General features: G+C 33.2%; 1 protein-coding gene and 1 long non-coding RNA gene across 9 annotated transcripts in view; one reads left to right on the top strand and one right to left on the bottom strand.

The window, feature by feature from the left end:
* Positions 1-22000, bottom strand: part of ARHGEF12 (Rho guanine nucleotide exchange factor 12) — a 126839-nt gene that overhangs the window by 38047 nt on the left and 66792 nt on the right. For 4 of the 6 annotated variants that reach the window (XM_037505460.1, XM_037505461.2, XM_054693150.1 and 1 more), the window contains 11 exons: positions 19045-19143; positions 18350-18399; positions 15751-15808; positions 13408-13586; positions 12058-12135; positions 11751-11870; positions 9981-10121; positions 5291-5365; positions 2978-3070; positions 987-1097; positions 315-413 (listed from right to left, as the gene is read on the bottom strand). In XM_037505460.1, coding sequence (XP_037361357.1) covers positions 315-413; positions 987-1097; positions 2978-3070; positions 5291-5365; positions 9981-10121; positions 11751-11870; positions 12058-12135; positions 13408-13586; positions 15751-15808; positions 18350-18399; positions 19045-19143 — 1103 coding nt within the window. The remainder of the gene's footprint in view (positions 1-314; positions 414-986; positions 1098-2977; positions 3071-5290; positions 5366-9980; positions 10122-11750; positions 11871-12057; positions 12136-13407; positions 13587-15750; positions 15809-18349; positions 18400-19044; positions 19144-22000) is intronic. The other 2 variants (XM_037505463.2, XM_037505462.2) reach the window with 2 other exon arrangements.
* The window catches only part of LOC129145469 (uncharacterized), an 84740-nt gene that overhangs the window by 32277 nt on the left and 30463 nt on the right, over positions 1-22000 (top strand). For 2 of the 3 annotated variants that reach the window (XR_008551055.1, XR_008551053.1), the window contains 2 exons: positions 13449-13547; positions 19057-19161. This is a non-coding gene — a long non-coding RNA (uncharacterized LOC129145469). Of the gene's footprint in view, positions 1-13448; positions 13548-19056; positions 19162-19434; positions 19557-22000 lie in introns of those variants that run through there. The other variant, XR_008551054.1, reaches the window with a different exon arrangement.

Genomic DNA, 22000 nt, shown 5'->3' with positions numbered 1-22000 from the left:
TCAATGTTCATTCAATATAGGCTAGGATTCATTTCTCACTGACACTATAACAAAATGACATTGAATGAAACAATTTTATTCAAGGACCTAATGCATATACCTGCATATCATTTGTGTTCTCTTTTTCAACTACCTCATTCTAATTATGTATATGTATAATAATAACTCCAAATATAGAATAATAACTGAGATATAAAATAGATGTCAAAAAGCAAAAAAAAAAAAAGCTTAACAACATGGGAGGAGAGATTGGAAGCAGAAGGACAAATCAATGTTACTAAAGCAAATATTATAAAATTAACTTGGTAACTTACTGCAGATCGATCCAGGAAGAACTGATGAAATTCAAGAAATACACGACGAGTCTCCTTGGAATTGGTCTGTTTATATAGGTCTGAATAGAGATAACAGAGCTGTAATAGAGAAAGAAATGGAAGAGAGAAATTGAGAATTCAAGAAATATGTAAATCTGCTAGATCCTCATTGAACAGTAATGCATGAAACAGGCAGATCACTGTAAGCAATGTAGCGACTACTATATAACCAAGTCTTTAAAAATAAATTAATAACATTTTACATATCTTTCATACCTATTCTTAGATGTTTAGAAAACTGAAAGAAACTCATCTTGTAAAAGAAAAAAGTGTTAAGGTACAGAAATGTGTAAGAACTCCTAATTGGCTAAATCATAAAATACATTACCAGGGCCTCCCCTGGTGGCGCATTAGTTGAGCGCTGGGCTGCGAGGCTGCCAGCAGTCTCTGCAGCACTGGTTGGATCCCCGGCCACCAGCGAGGGTTCCACATGGCATGACAGACCTCTCCTGCCATGCCCTCTGCTCCCCTCAGCAGAGTATTTTGTCAGTTTGCTTGTTCTGTTCCCCACTCTGGCTCTGGTGAGTTCTCTCACCCTCCCGCGCTTCTGACTGTACCCAGTGCTTGTATAAATAAATAAATAAATCTTTAAAAAAAAAAAAAATACATTACCAATGTTGCAGGGTCAAACTGAGAAACCACATGGTGTAAGAAAACAGCCAGGTGAGCAGGACGAGATTTTAGCAGCTCAATGCTCTGGAAACAGCTACACTGCCCATTGATCTAGAAAAATAAAATTAATGATACACCTACAGCCCCAACACACAAATGCAAAATGTAATGTAAGCTCAACTGAACCTAACTATCCAAAAGTCACTTTGACCTAAAAATAAAAATCACAATTTTAAAAAGTTCACTAGAATTTACTAGCAACATAGTCTATAGAATCTCTTCTTCTGAAAATGAAACACTTGGAGTCAGGTTAGAAGAAGAGGTTAGAATAAAAACCATTCTGGGAGAATGTAAGTTTAAAAGATGATTATCAAGGATTTCAGATATCTACAAATCAGTATGCGAAGAACAGTCTAGCAGCACTTCTAAAAATGTAATGGAAAGCTTCTTGTCTAATAATAAAATAGTTGTTTTCCTTTTGGGGGGACTAGTCACAGAAATGGTGGTAGGAAGTTGTATGATTTCAAATAAGACAACTTCTAAAGCACTTGGAAATTCCCGAAAAACACAGAACAGAGAAAAGAGTAAAAGCTAAGCTAGACGTAATTTAGAATCACAATTTCCATATAATTTTTCACATTTAAACAAATGAGGGAAGAAAGTTAACCCAGATGAATAATATCAGTTTGACACAATCCTTTTCAGAAAATATAAGGAGAAAGGAACATATCCCAACTCATTCTAAGAGGTCAGCGTTACTCAACTACCATAACTGGACAAAGAGATTATAAAAAAGAAAGCTACAGACAAATGTCCTGCATAAACACATATACAAAATCCTCTACAAAAAATTACCAAATTAAATTCAGCAATATATAAAAAGCAAAATATGATCAACTGGGATTTATTGCAGGAATGCAGAACTAGTTCAACATGCTAATATTAATTCATAAATTTCCATATTAAGTGGCTAAATCAGAAAAACCACATGATCATCTCAATCCTTAAATAAAATTCAACCTCCTTTTATTTAAAAAATCAACAAACAACTATAAACCAGAGACACGCTATGGGAGGTGGGGTGGAAGAGGGATCAGAGTCAAAATAAGGGGGGTGGGAAATGTAGGGGGAATATAACCAAGATGAAAATGCACATATTGTGCAAAAATGAAAAATGATGTAAAAAATATATAAAAGAAAAAAAAAAACGGTCAGCAAACTGGGAATAGAAGCTACCTTAACCTATTAAAAAGTATCTTCAAAAAACCTATAGTTAAAATGATACCTAATGGTGAAAGACTTTTTTTTTTTAAGATAAGGAAGCAGGCAAGGATATCCTGTCTCACCACCCTAATTCCATCTCATAATGGAAGTCCTAACCAGAGCAATAAACATAACAACAAGAAATAAATATAAACAGACAGTAAACAAGGAGATAAAAATCAACTTGATTTAGACAACCTGGTTGTCTATGTAGAAAATCCCCAAAAGTTATTTTAAAAAACTCTGCAATATAGTGAGTTTACAGGTATCAAGCCCATTCCATTCCTAAATGCCATCAATAAACAACTGCAATTTGAAATTTAAAAAATTTACAATTAATACTCCACTCCTCTAAGGAAGGACTTAGGATTGGTACAGGAGGTTAGGTGGAGGGTAAGTGAAGTATGGGCACACATGGAGGAGTATAAATGTAACCCCAACATTATACAGACTTGTGAAAAATGAAAAAATTAATAGAAAAAAATGATAGCCTCCTTCCCCCAAAATGAAGTATTTAGGCATATAGCAATGACTACTTACCTGCTCTAAACGCAAAATCATTTCTACTGGTCAAAGCAAAAACAGGCAATTAACCAGTTAATCTTAGTTCTAAGACTTAGCTTCAAAGTCTTACAAATATTATCTCAATTTCAAGAAATGTTCACTTTTGCAACATATCTAACAGCTCACAACATTAATTTGGTTCTTAGAAAAAAAAATGTCACTACCTGTTCATGTTCAGTACCAAAATCATCATCCTCTGCTCCAATAATATGAGGTGCTGCACGGGTTGAGGGACTCCCAATAAGTGAGTGACTGTCCTGGTAACATTCAGATAACAGAAATAAAAAAATTATCTGAGAGTCATAGGCAAAGAATAAAGTCAAACCATCAAAAAAAGACATGGTTCACTAGTGGCATTTCTTCATGTTTATTTTCTTTAGTACTTAATTTTCAAGTTTTCAAGGCCTTGAACCACTTAAATAAAGAAAACCACACAGTATTGATGCTACTTTGTGGAGCGGGGTAGAACGGAGATCACCTGGAAAATAATAAACACGCTTTGCTCACTACACTCTTGGTTTTCTGATTCTAGTACTTTCTGTATAGTTCCTTTCATATACAGATTGCATTACAAAAGAAACTTATTTTACATTAAGTAATTTAATCAAATAAGGTTATATTTTAAAAGGTGAATGAAGGAAAAGAACAAAGGAAAAACACAAGCAGAAATGGTAAGACAAAGTTAGAAGAGATTAACTCCAAGATGTCTATTAATGTCTAGCTGAAAACTGTCACTGAACCCTATTTTTTCTTTTTGAATTTACTGTCATAGGCCCTAACGTAGGATTTTTCAGTGCACACTGGCACTGATGACATTTCAGGTCAGGTAATTCTTTGTTGTGGGGGTTGTCCTGTGCATTTTAAGTTGTTCCAGCAGCATCCCTGACCTCTACCCAACCACTAGATGCCAGTAGCAGATTCATAGTTATGACAATCAAAAATATTTCCAGACACTGCCAAATGTTTCCTGAGGGACAAAATCACTCCTGGTTGAAAACCACTGGCATAATACAATAAAATTTTCAAGTAATCATAAACACTGCTATAGAAACAAAGATAACAAAACTGTAAAATGAAATTGTAAACTGGCAGACCTCACTCCCATGCAATAGCTCATCCATCTGCCAATTCACATACAAAGTTGGATTTAGTATGAAAAAGATAGGGTAGAACTATTAATGTATAATGTAAAAAGCATAAGATGTGTGAAGACCATAAATACTAAATCTAGATCATACAGAATTAGGAGGAATGAAAATTTTCAAAGAAACAAAAAGAATGAGTTTGGTTTAAATCTAATAAATAAACAAGGAGAATGGGGTTATAATGATTTTGGAGTCATCTGCAGGCAGTTATAGCTGAAACTATGTAAATGGATCCAAAAGTATAAACTAAGTGAATAATATGTAGCTATTATATTTCCTGCTTAAGTATGTTTCAACAGTATATATTTCCATTTCCCTAACCTGGTTCTGACTTTTTTTAACCTTTTTTTTCTATAAATGCCAATGCTTTAATAATTTAAAAAAAACCCAATGAAATAATAGAAATTTACTGTAGTCAAATGATTCAAATCTGATTATTTTTCAAATCTCTTATTTTTCAAGTGTTTGTTTTGCTAATAATGCATCATAATATGTTGTTAAATGTTTTACCATACAACTTTTTAAGTCTAATTAAAAATAAAAACTCAATGTTAAGATATCCAATTAAGAATATGCAAGATCCAGCAATTCTGTTTCTGAGTACATACTCAAAGAATAGAAAGGAAAAACTGGAACAGATATTTGTACTTAGCATGTTCATGGCAGGACTATTCACAAAAGCCAAAAGGTCAAAACAACCCAAGTATTCATTGATAAATGAATGGATAATCAAAATGATTATAATGGATTATTATTCAGCTAAAGGAAGGAAATTCTGAACATGCTACAATTCAGATGATCTTTGAAGACACTGTGCTAAATGAAATATGCTAGTCACAAAAGGAAAAATATGTATGGTTTTATTTATACGAAGTACCAAGAGCAGCCAAATTCATAGAGACTGAAAGAAGAATGGCTGTGGGGAGAGTTAGCATTTAATGAGTAACAAGTTTTAATTGGGGAAGATGAAAAGTTCTAGAGATGCATGTAATGATGATTGTACAATGATGTGAATGCATTTAATGCCAGCGAACTGTATACTTAGAAACTGTTAAAATGGCACTGGCAAAGATGTAGAACAATGGTATTTCAAACAATATAGAAATTTAAAAAAAAAAAGCTGTTAAATGATAAACTAAGTTACTTTTATGTTATTACAATAAGAAAACATTAAACCAACTAATAATACTACAAAGCAGCAACTCATTTATACAAACTTTATTTCTTTAATAAATGTACGCTTTCTCTAAAAAAAAAGTATCAGATACATCTGCCATCTAATTACAAGGAAAACTAAAGAAAGGACTGTCATTTCATGGATTCAATACTTACAGTGTCCTGAATTATTTCACTTTTCTCAATGTTTTCCTCTAGATAAATCCTCTCTTTTAAGCCACTCTTGGGACTCTTTGGTGGGGGTGGGGGGGGGAAAAAGACATTCAGTTCATTTCAAAAAGTTTATCAACAAGGGATAAGTAAAACTAGTGTGAATGAACAATGATCTGAATTTCAACTTTATATTTATATTGAGGTATTTTATATAATACCTCACTCTCCTAGTTTTTCCTGATTTTGGCAAGTCCCCTATTCACTCAGTTTTTTAGTTTTATGTGGATATAAATAATATAAAAACAGTAGAATAGTTTTAATTCTTTCCAGGCCCAAGGACTAATTTGTACTCAGTAACTTTACCTAAATATATATCTCCAACTATTATCAAAATCAAAATCTACCCTCATACATTGTTTCTAAGTCCCTCTATCCCAAACTATTCTTATTCAAGTTAAAAGCATTTCCGTCTATTTTATATGAATAAAATTAAGCTCCTACTTTTCTGTTACTACACGTGAAGCTGATGTATAGGTTTTTATAAAATTAACATAGCATATCTGAGATGACCTCCTATCAAATATAAACTATATGATATGCAGGACTTCAATTTTGTGCAATGAGGAACACCCCAAAGTAATCCAAGCCATTTTTCAGAGTTGCTGACAATGAGGTGAAGACATTTTTATATGAATGCCAACAGGGAAGATATATGTTACCTAAACACATAGCAAGATAAAGAAATCAGCAGTTTCAAATAAATATAAGCTCCACCTTGGAGAAATGGATGGCTTTGATTCTTAAAAAAGATAATTATAAAAGATAAAGCTAGAATAATCTTTCCACACCAAACAGCTATCAAAAATATTGGGGAATCATGTTAAAAGAACACAGGAGACAACCCAGGGGGCTCCCATCAGTCAAAAAGTGGACTATTTAAGCATTAAAAAGAATAATGAATTGAAGCACAGCAACAAAGAATATGAATTAAAAATATTACACACACATTGTTGATCTTTGGAGTTTGTTAGGGTACCACTCTTTTGGGGAAAATGCATTAAAAAAGTTCATATAGGAACTTAGATAGAAGCTTTATTTTAGGATAACCTAAAATAAACTCATCTAATAAAAAGAGAAGAAATGACACAATTATAATATTATTTTGGAACTGCTAATTAAATGATGGATGCAAGCATTTTGATAATCAATGGCAGGTATAACTTCAGTTTCTAGAGAACTTCAGAATGAAAAAACCATGCTGACACCATCTGAACACCTTTAACTTCACAAAAAGATAAGCAGACATTCACCTCCTGACATTAATGTGATAGGATATACACTGTACCACCCATGAATGTTCTTGCCAAACAACTCTCAAACCTTAATCTGATCAAGACTCTAGATCTAGCTATCAGCTTTCAGAAAATATTCACAGAGGAATATATTAGCAATATCATGAAAATATCATTAGAATGTAGGTTGTTCTAATGGACACAGGACCTAGTTTCCTCAACAACAACAACAACAAAAATAGGGCAGGAAAAGAGACATAAATTAAGAGGTGTAAAATGACTCTCAACCAAAGGCTAAGGATATGGACTGTATCCTGATTCAAATAAACCAACTGCAAATAATCTGTAGTAGAATTATAGTAATTAAATTGCATATTCTTTTTAAAAAAATTTATTTGTTTGTTTATTTATTTATACAAGCACTGGGTACAGTCAGAAGCGCGGGAGGGTGAGAGAATTCACCAGAGCCAGAGCAGGAAGGAGAGCAGGCAGACTGATGGAAGTACACTGCTGAGGGGAGCAGTGGGCGGCAGGAGAGGTCTACATGCCATGTGGGACCCTCACCAGGCTGCCGGGGATCAAATCAGTGTTGCAGAGGGTGCGGGCAGCTTTGCAACCCAGCACTTAACTGCTGCGCCACCAGGAGGCCCAAATTGCATATTCTTAAGATTTGACAATGATACTGTGGCAATATTTTTGAAAAGTGTTCTTTTCTCTCGAAGATATATCTTAATGAAATAACGTCTTGGATTTAGTTTCAACTATCCAGTGTTTGGAGGGTGTGAGGAATAAAAGATATAAGCCAAACAAGCTTGTGCACATGTTGATGATTGCTAAGGCTAAATGATATGTGAGAGAGGTCATTAAATTAGTCTCCCTATGTTGGAGTAAGATTGAAAAATTTGCAAAATAATTCTTTTAAAATATCAGTTACAAATTAAAAAGTCAAGAGAAACAGATACTCTGAAGTTTAGATGATGATTTGTGATTAAGTTGCTTCTCTTGTAAGAACTGAGTATGTGGGTATTTGTCACCACGGAGGAATTATTTTCTAAAAATAAGCAGACAATGGAAAAAATTAAAAGCACAGACTCAAAAGATTAGAAGACTGATTGGTTCTTACAATTTTAATACAACACAACTGAAACAAACATGGAAATTCATAAGCACAAAGCAGCACCTCTTTAGCTTCAATGAGACACAGGAATTAAACCTGTTTGCAATGTGTTTAATAGAGATCCTACTCTGTACTACATTATCTCTCACCTGGATTTTCACAATTTCCAATTATTTATTTGGCCTTAGTTGCTTCCGTCTATAAACTATTGTTTTTTTAAGACTACTATGAGTTAAAAAGAATACCTGTAAAGCTTTCAGTACAAATGCTGACACAAAGTGCATAATCAATAATGCTAACTAGACATTCAATACACATTTAAGTTCCTATTAAACCATACAGACTTCGCTTCTTACAGATCTACCTGTTACTCTAAATCATTTTCCACAGTGGAAATGTTTCCACAATGAGTATCTTTCTGGTTATGCCTCTCTTCTGCATGCAAGATAAAGTCTATACTCTAAGGATTCATTTTGTTATTCATTCATATGCTTATTAAACACCAATTACATGTCAAACAATCTGAATTTATTGGAATACCTGTTTCTATACCTGCCAATTCAATCTTTATAAAGTTTAGTTCTGAACCACAAATTTAATAGCAACATTCCTCTAAATACAAGATAAAATTTGAATTTTTCATTCATATCACTTATTCTGAATTCTCAGTCTGCCAACTTTTGGAAACATAAACTCAAAATGAAACCTGTGTTGTCAAGAAAATGTATATAATTATGGTAGAGAGAAATCATGTACACAGGAGAGAAGCAGCACTAGAACAAAGAAGAGACATAGAAAAGGACATAGAAACTGCTATACCAAATTGAAGCTCTTTATGACTAGGACTGAAGATTTTGTTTCTAAGATAATCTCTAACCATTTCATCTATAACTCTAACATGCCACTACAGTTATTGCTACTCTCCCAAAATGCTGTGCATTTTTCAATTCCCAGTGTCTTTGTTTATAGTTAGAGGGCTGGTACTCTGGAGCTAGGTAGAGGCAGATCACTTACGCCATCTTTAAAACATCAATTTGATGAACACTATTATATATGAGCTTTTAATTCCAGAATTCACTTTTCCCTTGGATATCACTGCCAAATGTTTCTTTTGAGGAGAAACTTACTTGGGTAAGTCTGGCAAATTAGTTAATTTCCTTTGGCCTCAGCTTTTCTTCTGTAAAACTATGATAACAACAACACTGTTTATAAGGCTGTTTGGGGAATTACCTAAGAAATGGGCCCAATCAAAATGCCCAATCAAAACTATCATCATCTTTCATAAAAACATTGACAATTTTTCATTGCACAAGGAACTGAGTCATTGCGTCTAAGTGTTAAAAGGTAGCCTGAATGATGGCTTAGAACAATGGCTTTTTTTTCTTTTAACCACAACCTTAATAAGAGAAAAGTTTAACACTGTTAACTACTGTGTGTGTGTACTACTGTGTGTGTGTATACACACATACACACTGCATTGTATGTGTATACAAGTTACAAGAAGTAACATTTACCTCCTCTACATGCAAAGCATTCTTATTTCCTATTTTATTCTTTTTTATGCAAATTCTAACCCACTAAATTGATTTCAATACCTAAAGTTTTAAAAACACTGGTTTAGATTACTTTTTCATACTTTTAAAGAGGGTGGTCAATTTTTAAGTTATTATTCCTATTATTGCATGCTGTGTACAAAGTATTGCTGAGTAAGTTAAAACCAAACGTATTATTCATATTAACTAAGGTACACATCATGCACAACTTAAAATATTTTCTTATCACCCTCTTAACAAACATCCATGCTCATCTGGCAATTTCTGGGCTAATCATGAAAGTGTTACTAAATAAGGGCTATTAACTGAGATCTATCTTACAGGACTAAGGCTTTTCCTCTTTTGATGGCAAAGTGCCCCGTGATTCAAGACTGAGTCACTCTGCCCACAAATGGAATATTAACATGCTCTTAAAAGATATCAACAGTTGGCCTCTCGGTTCAGTAAGAAAGCACTGGCATTATTAACTTCTCTACCCACAAACAAAATGCCTGCTGGGAAATTCCATCTCCTCAAAAGAAACATTTGGCAGTGGTGTCCAAGGGAAAAAGTGAACTCTGGAATTAAAAGCTCATATATAATAGTGTTTAGAATTTCTGTTCATCAAATTGCTATATTAAAGATGGCATAAATAAGTAATGAGAGAATATTTCCAATTCATTAACTTAAAATCAAATCTAGAAAGGGGCTATGAAGAAGAAAACAAGAAGATAAAAATGCAGAATACTTACATCTGCACTGTCACTACTGGGCCGAGAAGCATCTCCACTGCTGTATTCAATTCTGCCCAGTCCATCACTAGAGTCTGCTTCTATTTCGCTGACTGTTAATGTGTCACCTAAAGGCTTTGAGGGTATAACTACAGCTCCATCCTAAAACAGATTAAACACACACAAATACATTAAAAAAATCTTTCATTATTGACTATCTAAGATACAGAGTTGTACTACAAATACAGAGTTGTACTACAAACTAAATGGAGACTTAAAAGTTGGACAGTTTTATGTGATCAAAATGCTTTTAAAAATGCATGCGTGTGTGTGTATATATATATATATATATATATATATATATACACTCCATTAGTAAAATTTTTCAACCACGTACTTAATTCATACCAACAAAAACTGAGTCAAAAAAAAAAAAAAGAACAAGAAAAAAGCATGCTTAGAGCTCTAAAAATTATTAAGAGCACATCTACTAATTCTGTGTATCTAAAATGGCCTGACCTTAAGGAGAGGAAAGTGGTATTTTAGTAAAAAGAATAAAAGTTCAACTTTCCTATTAGGTTAAGAATGTACAATAGTTTGTTACTTTATATAATTTGTATTTCCTGCCCAATAATAAATATTAATACAGTATAAAATTCTGGTTAACTATCTTCCAACACTTTCAATGAATTGCTAATTTGGAGGGGCATAAACTATAACATAACTGTCATAAGTTTTTACTCTAGAAACCACATTTTTACTGTTAAAACAGTAAGATTGTTGTGTTTGCTAAGTAATAACAAAAACTGCAAACATTATTGAGGCATAATACTCAAAACTTCATATAGTTATTATAAGTCATTCAACCAGTTCAGGCCAAGTTTTCTAAACTACAACATTGTTTTTGAATTTAGAGTGAGCAGATTAGGTAGATGATCTCAAAGAATACTTTTAGTTCTACACTTCTATGGCTTTCACTTACAAACCAAACTCAAGAAGAATGACAAATGGACAGCTTTTGCTAAATTTAAATGGTGCACACAATTTGTCCATTTTCCTTTAAGAAGCTGTGAGTATAAGGAACTTTTCACATTTTAAACATGATTATTACAGAATACAAATCTGGTTGATATATAAATGCTGAGTTTTTTTTTTCTAATGAGACCATAATCTTCTCCCTCACTTATACCTATCTAGAAAATTACACTGAAATCTATTTTTAATTATAATAAATATATGGTTATTAAGAATATGAATGTACTTTGAATTCATTATATTGGATATGAATTCCAGTTTCATTCCAGCAATTTTGAGCTACATGACCTCAGAGAAGTTATTTAAACTTAGTTTCTGTTAGTGTATATGTTAAATGGGAAAAAACAACAGCAGAATCCAATCTCAGAGGGTTGTTATGCAGATTAAACAAGAATTTGCTTGTCTATGTATTTTAGCACAATTCTGTCATTTTGTAAAATTTTATATATCTCTAAATAAAAACCTCAAAAATGCAAACATATGTATCTAGATACATTTCAGTAGCTTGTGACATCAAAACAAAAGCACTCCATTCTTTTTTAAAATTATTATAACAAACATGTTATAAGCAAGCAATCAGAAGAACACCTATCTTTTAGTTAATAATTATTTCTGTAACGTCCTATACAGGACATACTGTTGGCCTATCCTAGGAAAAAATAACTTTAAAAAAGGCAACTGCAACATTCTCTGACACATTCCCAGAAGGTAATTCTCCTGCAAAAAGTTGGGTAGCACTTTTAATAGTGATGCTACCTGAGCAGAGCCTGTGGCTTTGGATAACTGCTCTTGCAGCTGAGGAATGTGTTTCTTGGCCTCTTGGATTTCTTTTAGCAATCTTTGGGCAGGTGTTCGGTTGTACTCTTCCTGCAATAACTGAAAAGTTATAAAAATATTTTGAGAATTAATACTTATATCAAGAAAATATAGAAAAATTCCATTCTTAATAGTTGATGGCATTGAATACAATATTGCTTGATTGTGACTATGATAAACACCAACTCAACTATGCCAACTCACATTTTTTACTAGCCTGTAAACAGCCCCATTTCTAATTTAGTACCTGTAGCTGTTCCTGCTCTCTCTGTAACATTTTTCTCAGAATTTCTACTTTCTGGTTATGAACCACATTGTTTTCCTCCTAGAAAAAGATAAACATGAGAACCAATACAGGGAAAATGGAGGTAAAATAAACAGTGAAAAAGAGGCATAAGTTATTCTTTCACTCCAATTTTCAATACCTATTAAGATTTCATTTTTTTCCAGCAGTTATGAGGACAGGATTTTAGATATGACATTTTTAAAGATAAAAGGTTACAAAGAAATTTCAGCTATTCTATTTCATTTTTATTAAACTAGGTTCACAAAAACACTAGTATTGCTATTAGTTGGAGAAAAGAAGTTGATTTAAGTATAAAATAATCTTATTTATTTCCCTCCTTTGGATCTTGCTATCAATCCTCATAAATGATTCAAATCCCCAGTGCTTTCTACTTTAAATATGAAGATAGTTCCCTAACTCATCTCCTGCCATCCCCCTAGTTTCACAACCATATAATATTTTATCAAATTAGTCTTCCTAAAACTCTGTATAATCACATTACTCTCTTGGCTGAAAATAATTTTAATGGATTTTACTGCCAACCCAATTACATGTAAATTAGCCTGATAGTTGTAATTTTTCAGACTAAATAGTCCAAGTTTTCTCAAGCTTATCTCAAACACGCACACACACACACACCCCCTTTCATGGCAACAGTCAAACAAGAATCCTGGCTACCACCCAAAAATACTTGGTGCTTTCTTGACACTTTACCTCTATTTATTCCTCTTTCTCTCTCTGGGTTGCCTTCCTCCCCCATGGTCACCATTTATAATGTTACTGTTAACTGCTTTTCAAGACTCAATTAAATGAATAGCTTTCCTTAAAATCCTTCCTTATCATAACTGGATATGCTTTTCTCCGTCCTTTGAATTCTCAAGAACTTAATATTTTTTCCTGTCATAACTTATAATTACTTGTTTACTTTTGATTCAGTCTCACACAAAAAGGTTTATTAAACATCTACTATATGCCGAACAGTATTTCAATCACAAAATAAAGAGAATAAAACCTATGGCCTCTTCAGTAGACATTCTAAGATAACTAAGGCCTTGAACATGGGTTATCTTAATTATATTTTTGTGAGTGGCACACTGAGTTATATATGGTAGGTGTTTAATATTTGTTGGATTAAATCCATTACCCTAATACTCTATAATCATTACAAATCACTACAAAATTTTTCTATTAGGAAATTACTTCTAAGAATTTTGAACTTTGTTTACCAGCTCAATATTGCAAAACTCTTAATATAAAGCAAAGGCATCATGATGCAACTAAGCATTTATAAATCAGTTTCCCCACTCTTACCCCCATGAGCACAGGACTAGTAATTCTCTCCATATTCCCAGATGCTCCAGGTGAATGAGGGGATGCCATGATGGGAGACATATGTCCAGAGACTGATGGTTCTACTTCAGAATCAGCAAGAGGAATCTGCGGTGATCCAGGTGGGCGTCCCTGAACAGTGAGAGCTACAAAGGAACCAGCTTGGGATGGGGAGAAGAAAGAAAGGGGAGGAAAAGGAAAATAACATTGTCAAAATATGTTTTAGAGTATTTAACTACGTTTTGACATTTCCAAGGGATCCAGTTATATCAAAAAGTTTCATCAGCTGCCAACCATTTTGCCAAAGAATAGGGACTCAACTTGTCATTTCTCTTTTACAACCCCTGTAAAAATCTAAAAGAACAATGTCCACTTCATATAGTAAATCACTACCCATAAGATCATATATTACTTAAAAGTAAATTAAATTTTAAAAAAGCAAGAATTTTTTTTAATTTAGGGGAGGCAATATCAACCATCCACTAATGGCTATGTTCAATTAATTTCTTAAAATTAAATTTTTAAAAACTGTATTTTAACATGATACCAATTAGATAGATTAATCTCCTGGAATGTAATGATGCCATTTAGAGTTAAATTTACAAAAAGAATATGACCAAAATATTCCACAAAAAAGGAAAAAAATAAAATTTGGAGGAAAGGATAGAAATTCACTAGGTATAAAAAGGAAAAAAAAAAAAACAACATAGAAAGCAAACTTAGCCATAACCAGGAAGACTGATCAAGAGACATTCATTATTTAGCTAGCACCAAGAAATGAGACTTTGCAAATAAATGACATTTCTATATAAATGACCTATAAATAACAAAAAAAAGACTTTTCAGCAGAACTTTTAAATGTATTTCACACTTTTCTCCCAATTTAATCCTTCCCTGGAACTCCCTGTTAGTTATTCCATTGGTCTAGGTTTTAAAAATTACTTTTTCTTATAATTAATGAAGACGCCAGCTATGATTTGGGAGATCATAAATATACACACTTTTTAAACTTTTTAATTTCATTTCTTTCTGTCAGAAAGTCATCTACTATTATTTATCCATATACTTGCCTCTAATAGCTTCCTCTAACAGCTGTCTTTAGCTGTTTTAAATTGCTATGATTTGACATCACTTTTATTATGTCTACAATATGCATTAAAAATAGGGCATGAGAGTGCTCTATTACAGGTACACAAATTTTAGGGAAAATTTACCTGTTTTGGATACTCAGAGTGTTTCATGCTTACTTTAAGTTTTTAGTTATGCTCTCACTATTGGATAAGTGTACTCTATTTCTATAGTCCTAGTATCTAATTCTTTAAGTAAAATTTATATGGGAATGAGTAAACATATAACCTAAAAAGATAAAGATATATAATCTTCCTTTTTGTACTCTGCAATAGTTATCAGGCACATATTTATCATAATAAATCATATTTCTACAGCACATAATCATGTATAAATCACAATTTCTTTAAATAAGTAATCAATGGTATTCAAGTATAGGGCTCTAATTTAAATTATTGCATTTTTAAAAAATGATCTAAAGTTAAGAACTATGATTGAAATGACCACTGGTTGCTGATGAACAGTAAAAGAATTCTTATGTTGCTTTACTTAAGCAATAAGTAGGAATTCGATTCATCGAATTTATTCTAAAGATGCCCACTATATAAAAAGAAATATGATTCAATAAAACAGTATTGTTTCTGTTTGGCCACAAACAACTGTCTTATTTGTAGTCCACTTTACTGTGGAATTTCCGATACAGAAGATGATAAATTTTAACTCTGGAGATTTCCAAGAGAAGATCACTACTCTGGATTAATCATTCTCTTATCTAAGAGAAAGTGATTATGCTACATAATATTTAAAGTTCCAGTTAGTTCATTTAGGCCATTGTACCTGATTTCCCACCCTCTTCCCTCTCAGATGATTCACACATTTTCTCAAATATATGCTATCAAAATTACCGAGAAAGACAGGATATTACAATCAACCACATACATGAAGTTGATGGAAGATAGTTATTAGTTATTAAAAATTTTCACCTCAGACTTTAATTTAGTGGTTGGCAAACCCAAGCCAAGGGGCTAAATCTAATCCATAGATTATTTTGGCAAGTCACGTTTTACTGACATTGCCATGCCCATTCATTACCTATTATCTATGGCTGCTTTGCTGCTACACTGACAGAGTCAAGCAGCAGAACATATGGCCCCAAAAGCCTAAAATATTAACTATCTGCCTTTTACAGAAAATATTTCTGAACCTTGCTTTAAGGGTTTCAGAAAACAATTAAAATTGAGAATAACATTCACCTACATTTGATTAGCTCCACCACCTGGAAATGATTTGAATGAGTCACCAGAGTTCCATTCACCTATAAGAAAATGATAATAATGTATGTCAGGTACTTTTTAGTGAGAAAATGGATGAACTGGCTTCAGGAGTTATACATAATACTACTAGTTATACTATCATACACTAAACAGGACAATATTAGATATATTTGACTCAATATTCACTCCATGGGGCCCTCTGGTGGGTTAGGGGTTAAGTCTCAGCACTGACACCACTGTGGCCAGAGTTAGTCCCTGGCCATAGGTAAGGCCATTCCTAACCCACATATGGTGCTGCAGACCTCTCCTGCTCCACCTACTGCTCCCCTTAGTAGTGTTCTACAGTAAAGCCACCTGCTCTGCTTCCCAATCTGTCTCTGGTGAATCCTCTCATCCCCCACACCTATGGCCTACACTCCAGTTCTTCTACACACACACACACACACAAAAAAAAAAAACACATTACCATTCTGTAAGGTATAGACAAACCAGACCTTGATTTAAAAGACATTATAACTTATTCACCAGGACAAATGACAAAACATAACAAGCAGATTTATAAATCCTTCATGGTGAAGAACTCGTGCAAACAGAAAAGATGTATTTGTTTATAATTATAAATTTGCTGATATGTCAAAACCATAAATTTTTTAAAAGATCAAAAACTAATGTGGAAATCTGCAATATCCAATTTATTCTGTTTTCCAGTCATGATCTAACCTTTTAAAAAGGGCATTAATTTTCAGACAGATTAAATGTAGGCTATGTTATCCAAAGTCTTCACTATGCCAAAGAAATTAAGATAAAAATATCAAACTTGGAAAACAACTCAGATGCCCAAAAACAGATGACTGGATCAAGTTGTGGTAAATATACACAATGGAATACTATTCAGCAATCAAAAAAGATAAACTAATGTCATTTGCAGCAACATGGATGGAGCTAGAAGGGATTATGCTCAGTGAAGTAAGTCAGAAGGAAAAAGAAAAATATCGGATAGTTTCACTTATAGGAGGAATATAGGGGAACCAAATAAGGTATCAGGGAAAAAAATAAAAACAATAAAAAAAAACCACAACAAAACAAAAATAAGTAGGCAACTATAAATCAGTCATTCCGCAAGGGAGGGAGATGGATCACAACGAGGGCGGGAAGAGCACAAAGGAATATGGTGATGGTGCACAGGTGAATTGGAAATTCTATAGGGGCTACACCTGAGAAAAGAAAGCAAACATTGTACAAAAATGCACAATGATGTAATATATATATAAAATAAATAATTTTTAAAATATATCAAACTTGGATCTAATACTAATACTATATATTTCTCTGAGGCAAGTAACACTAATTAATTCCTAAAAGCTTAAATATATCAGTGCATAAAGTAAGTAAGAGTATTCTCATCATACTCACCAAAGATAATTACTGTAAACAATGATGTTTAGTATCTTTGATATTATACTGTAATAGGATATACACACATTCATACTTCAAGTGTTTTTTTCCCCCGATATATTCTCATAAATATATTATTTACTTTAATTACTTTGGCAAATTACCTGATAAAATTCTTTGCCCATTTTTCAACTAGGCTATTCTTAGTATTTTTAAAAAGTATTAAGGATATCATACACTGTGTAATAAGTTTCAAATATTGTTTCCAGATTGTTCTTTACTTATAAAATATGTTCATGGTTCTTTTCCTGTACAGCAATTCGATTTTAAGTAATCAAATTAATCAGCTCTCTCAACAGTAATTACTGTCTAAGCCTTTCTTCCCCCTCGTGATCAGAATGCAAAGCCTGTTTCTGGACTCTATTGTGTTCCAATGATAGGTCTATATCTAGATTAGAGTTACTTGCTTAAAATTAATTCACACCATCTTACCTCATACATACCCATATATATAACACACATTTTACTTTAGCTATTCCTATACTTTTGTAAAGTTTAGTTGGAAGATTAACTTTCACAAGTAACAACATATTTCCCCAGCTCTGTTAGTATATTTTGAAGAGAATTTTTTTTTTTAAAGATTTTTTTATTTATTTATACAAGCACTGGGTACAGTCAGAAGCGCGGGAGAGTGAGAGAATTCACCAGAGCCAGAGCGGGGAGCAGAGCAGGCAGAAGGACCGAAGTACACTGCTGAGGGGAGCAGCGGGTGGCAGGAGAGGTCTGCGTGCCATGTGGGACCCTCCTCCGGTGGCCAGGGAGCAGCCGGGGATCGAACCAGCGCAGCAGAGGCTGCGGGCAGCTTCGCAACCCAGCACTCAACCACTGCGCCACTGGGGAGGCCCATGAAGAGAATTTTTGCAAAAAGATTAATCTGAGAGAAATGATCTTTACAAGCTATTCTCCTATAAAAGGACAAAGATGACTTCACTTATTCACATGTGAATATTATGCTCTTCAAGTAAAGGGTAGTATTAATCTTTAACTATATGAAATAAGTTTTTACAGCTAACAAATTCATCATATATAGTGTGCTTTTCATAAAAATCCAAGTTAAAGAAAAAACAAAATGATTAATATATGCAGTCTTTAAATTCTACCAGAAATTCCATAATAGTCTTCCTTACCTTGATGATACGATCGCCTGTCTGTACTCCAGCCCGCATGGCTGCTCCATCTGTAAGAGAAATTAATTCCTTAAAATGCAATTCCTTTGCATTTACTGACAATCTTCTTAAAAGACAGGCAGTGTAACAGAGTGCTTTAAAACATGGGCTACAAAGTCATACTTTGGTTTTCTATCACTTGTTAGTTATGGGACTTGTTGAAAAACTAACACACTTGTTAGTTTTTCTTTCCTATAAGCCTCAATATCACCTATAAAATGGGGATAAAAATACCTATCTCAAATTGCAGTGCCCAATATAAAGGAAAAATTCAATATATAGTAACAGTATTAGAAGACATTATTGATGTTTTTGGGGAAAGCATAGATGTATTTGAGCCTATATACATCTTTCTGTATCAAAATATCTCTGGTGCCTTGAAGAAATAAAATTCCACAAACTTTCTAGTGATGATGCAGAAAGTATCATGGCCAAGGAGTCATGATTTCTAAAACTATGTAGTTTGTAGAATACAAAGAAAATCAACCAGGGCAAATACATTCCTATAATTATGACATTGGAAATCTGGCTCAATAGGCCATATGACACATATGATATATGTGATTATTTTATGCTTAACTGGACATTATTTAAGTTTTTCTATTTCTCTGTTTGGTCCTAAATGACAACTGTTTAAAAAAAAAAAAATGCCTTGCCTTCTTTGACAGACTGTACGAAAACTGGATTGTCTCCACTGACCGTCAGCCCAAATCCATTGTCATCCTTCTGGATGATTACACAACGCTGAACAAGACCTGCACAAGAGCCAAAAGGTAAAGAGAGAAGAAAGAGAAAACAGAGAGGGGAGGGGGGAAAGACAATAATTACATATTAATAATGGACTGTATTCTCTCTGGAAAAACACAAGGTAGCACATGGAAACATACATAAAATAAGAGTACTAACCCCATCGACAAAACAAACACAAGAACACTATTAAGAGTTTACATATATGTAATTATAGGCACTATACATTATATATAATGTATAGAACACTAAATAGTGTTGTATATATATCATATATGTGTGTTGGTTTCTCACTGAAGAGGTATGGAGGAATTGCTCCAAGATTAAAAAGAGCTGTGGTAAACTGGAAAAGATGAAGTATTAGAAGAAAATTAGAATGTAAGTCCATTCACATCTATGCTGTTGCTTTGTTAATAAAATCTTCCCCTGCTGCCCTGTGTTTTTGGTGCTCTAATTGGTATTTAGCCCCCCAAAATCAAACATTTTGGGACATTAGGCTAGGAACATTATCCCTAAAGGTAAACTCAGAGAAACAGACTATACAAAGAAAGAGGTGTTGCAGGGCACCTCCCAAGCGGGAGAAAGGAAATAGTCAAAGGGAAGGAAGACTCTGGCTCACAGAAAAAATAAACAGAAAGGAGAAAAAAGTAGAAAAGACAAAAGAAAGAAACCATGTGCTCACCCAATTCTTTCACCTTTTCCATATACTTACATGATTCCTACAGGAGAATTTGCTTTTCTTTCAGTTAAATAGCAAATGAAAATTGTTCAAGCAAGGTAAGAAAAAGAGGACCACAACCAAAGGAATAGGACTGACCCGTGAGAGAATCACGATTAGTACCAAGGGCTGTTTTATCATAGATCAGATCTGAAGATCCTGAACTCTGTGATGTACAAAACCAAGGATGTGTAAAAGGATGCACATATATATGTGTGCATATGTATTTCCACTGTTAATTAAATATCACGAGTATGTGAACCTGCTACAGAAGAATGGAATAACCAGAGGTCAGAATGGAAAATATAAACCTTGAATCTTAACTCATAACCCTACAAGAATTAACTACAAAATCTTCTAAAGATACTGATAAGAAGACAAAAAGGCAAGCCACAGACTGGGAAAAAATATTCATAGTACAGATAATTGGTAAAGAACTAGTATCCAGGTAAAATAAAATAAAAAAAAAAAAAACAACTCGACAATTCAATAATGAAAGACATTTTAAAAGGGACAAATCCCCCAAAAAGAAATGGTCAATAAGCAAATGCAAACACAAAGATGCTTAATATCTGTAGTCAGTCATCAAGAAAATAAAAATTAAATCCACAAAATACCACTGTGTACTAACTAGAGTGACTAAAAATAAAAATACTGCTATCCAGCATTATCAAGGATGCAGGGCAACTGGAACTTGCATATATTGATGATGAGAGGGTAAAATGGTACAAGTAATTTGGCAAACAGTTTTAAATTTTCTTATAAAGGTAGGAATATTTTTACATTTGATCCAAGAATTTCACTCAAAAGAGAAATGAAAACTCAGGCCCACATAAAGACTAGTACACAAATGTTCATAGCAGTTTTGCTCATAAGCGCCTCAAACTAGAAAAACTCAAATATCCATTAACAAATGAACTAGTTTTTAAAAATGTGTTATGTCCATTACAATGAAATACCACTTAGCAAGAAAATTAAGGAACTACTCAGACACTCAACAAATATGAATGAATTATAAAAACACCATGACATTAAAGCAAAAGGTGGCAGTTACAAAAAAGCATACACACAATATGATGCCAGTGTACAACAAGCAAAACGAAACTATAACAAGAGGAAACAGATTAGAGGATGCAGGCTGGGGAGGAGAAGTAACAATGACTACAAAAGGACTTGAAGGAACTTTTGAGGTGATGGACATATTTTCTATCTTAATTAAGGTAATGGTTACATGAAAATATTCATATATCAGAATTCACAGAACTGAACAGTTACAAGTGCATCTTATTTTATGTAAATTGTACCTCAAGAAAGTTTGTACTCAATATTAAAAATGCGTTACCTCTCAATTCTACAGACTACTAAATACTCAACAGTATACAAATTCACAAATCCACCAATCCCACAAAATAGTGAATTATAACCCACCAAAATTCAGTCTTTTTCTTTTACTACTTCAAGTAATTCGGAGATCTACAAGTAGAATGAACTAAAAACACATAAAATCAAGAAAAAGGTATTCTTTATACGATTCTAGTATACCTAGTATATGATATATAAAAATCAGAGAACTTCAAAATGAAAAAAAAAAGGAGTGTTCTACAGGAACGTTTTAAGGTCCATGCCTGGATTTGGAAACATAAACAGTTGATGATCTCCTTTACAGTTACTTGAAATTTCAGAATGAAATTAGATAATATAACTTAGAAATCAAAAAAACTGTAACACTGGATATATATTTATTCATACTGTATCCAATTCTCCTAAGAGCTGAATTCTCCTAAGAGCTCCCAATTCTCCTAAGAGCTGAAAGTCAGTGAATTAAAGATTGCCAGTATTGTATTTTCTGTGCTAAGCCACTGGGCTTAGTAAACAGATTTTTTTTCCAGATTCCCATAGAAAACAGAGTGCCTAAAAGAGAGGGAAAGAGGTAGAAGGGGTTATGAGTTTGCTATGTATATTTTACTGGAATTTTTGGTGTAATGCCTGACAAATACTAATGTTAGGTATTATTAACAAATACATTTTAAGTATTATTTTATTATGATTGAAGGTAGGATACCCTTGAATTTTCCTGCTCAGAAATAATACTCTTCTGTCCATGCCAGTGATTAAAAATCAATTCAAAACATGTTAAATTCCTGTCA

Source organism: Talpa occidentalis, unplaced genomic scaffold (genome assembly GCF_014898055.3).
Source record: "Talpa occidentalis isolate TD23 unplaced genomic scaffold, MPIMG_talOcc4v2.1 talOcc4.12, whole genome shotgun sequence".
Taxonomy (NCBI): domain Eukaryota; kingdom Metazoa; phylum Chordata; class Mammalia; order Eulipotyphla; family Talpidae; genus Talpa; species Talpa occidentalis.
Note: the sequence above shows the minus strand (reverse complement) of the source record. Positions and strands in the feature narration are given on the sequence as shown.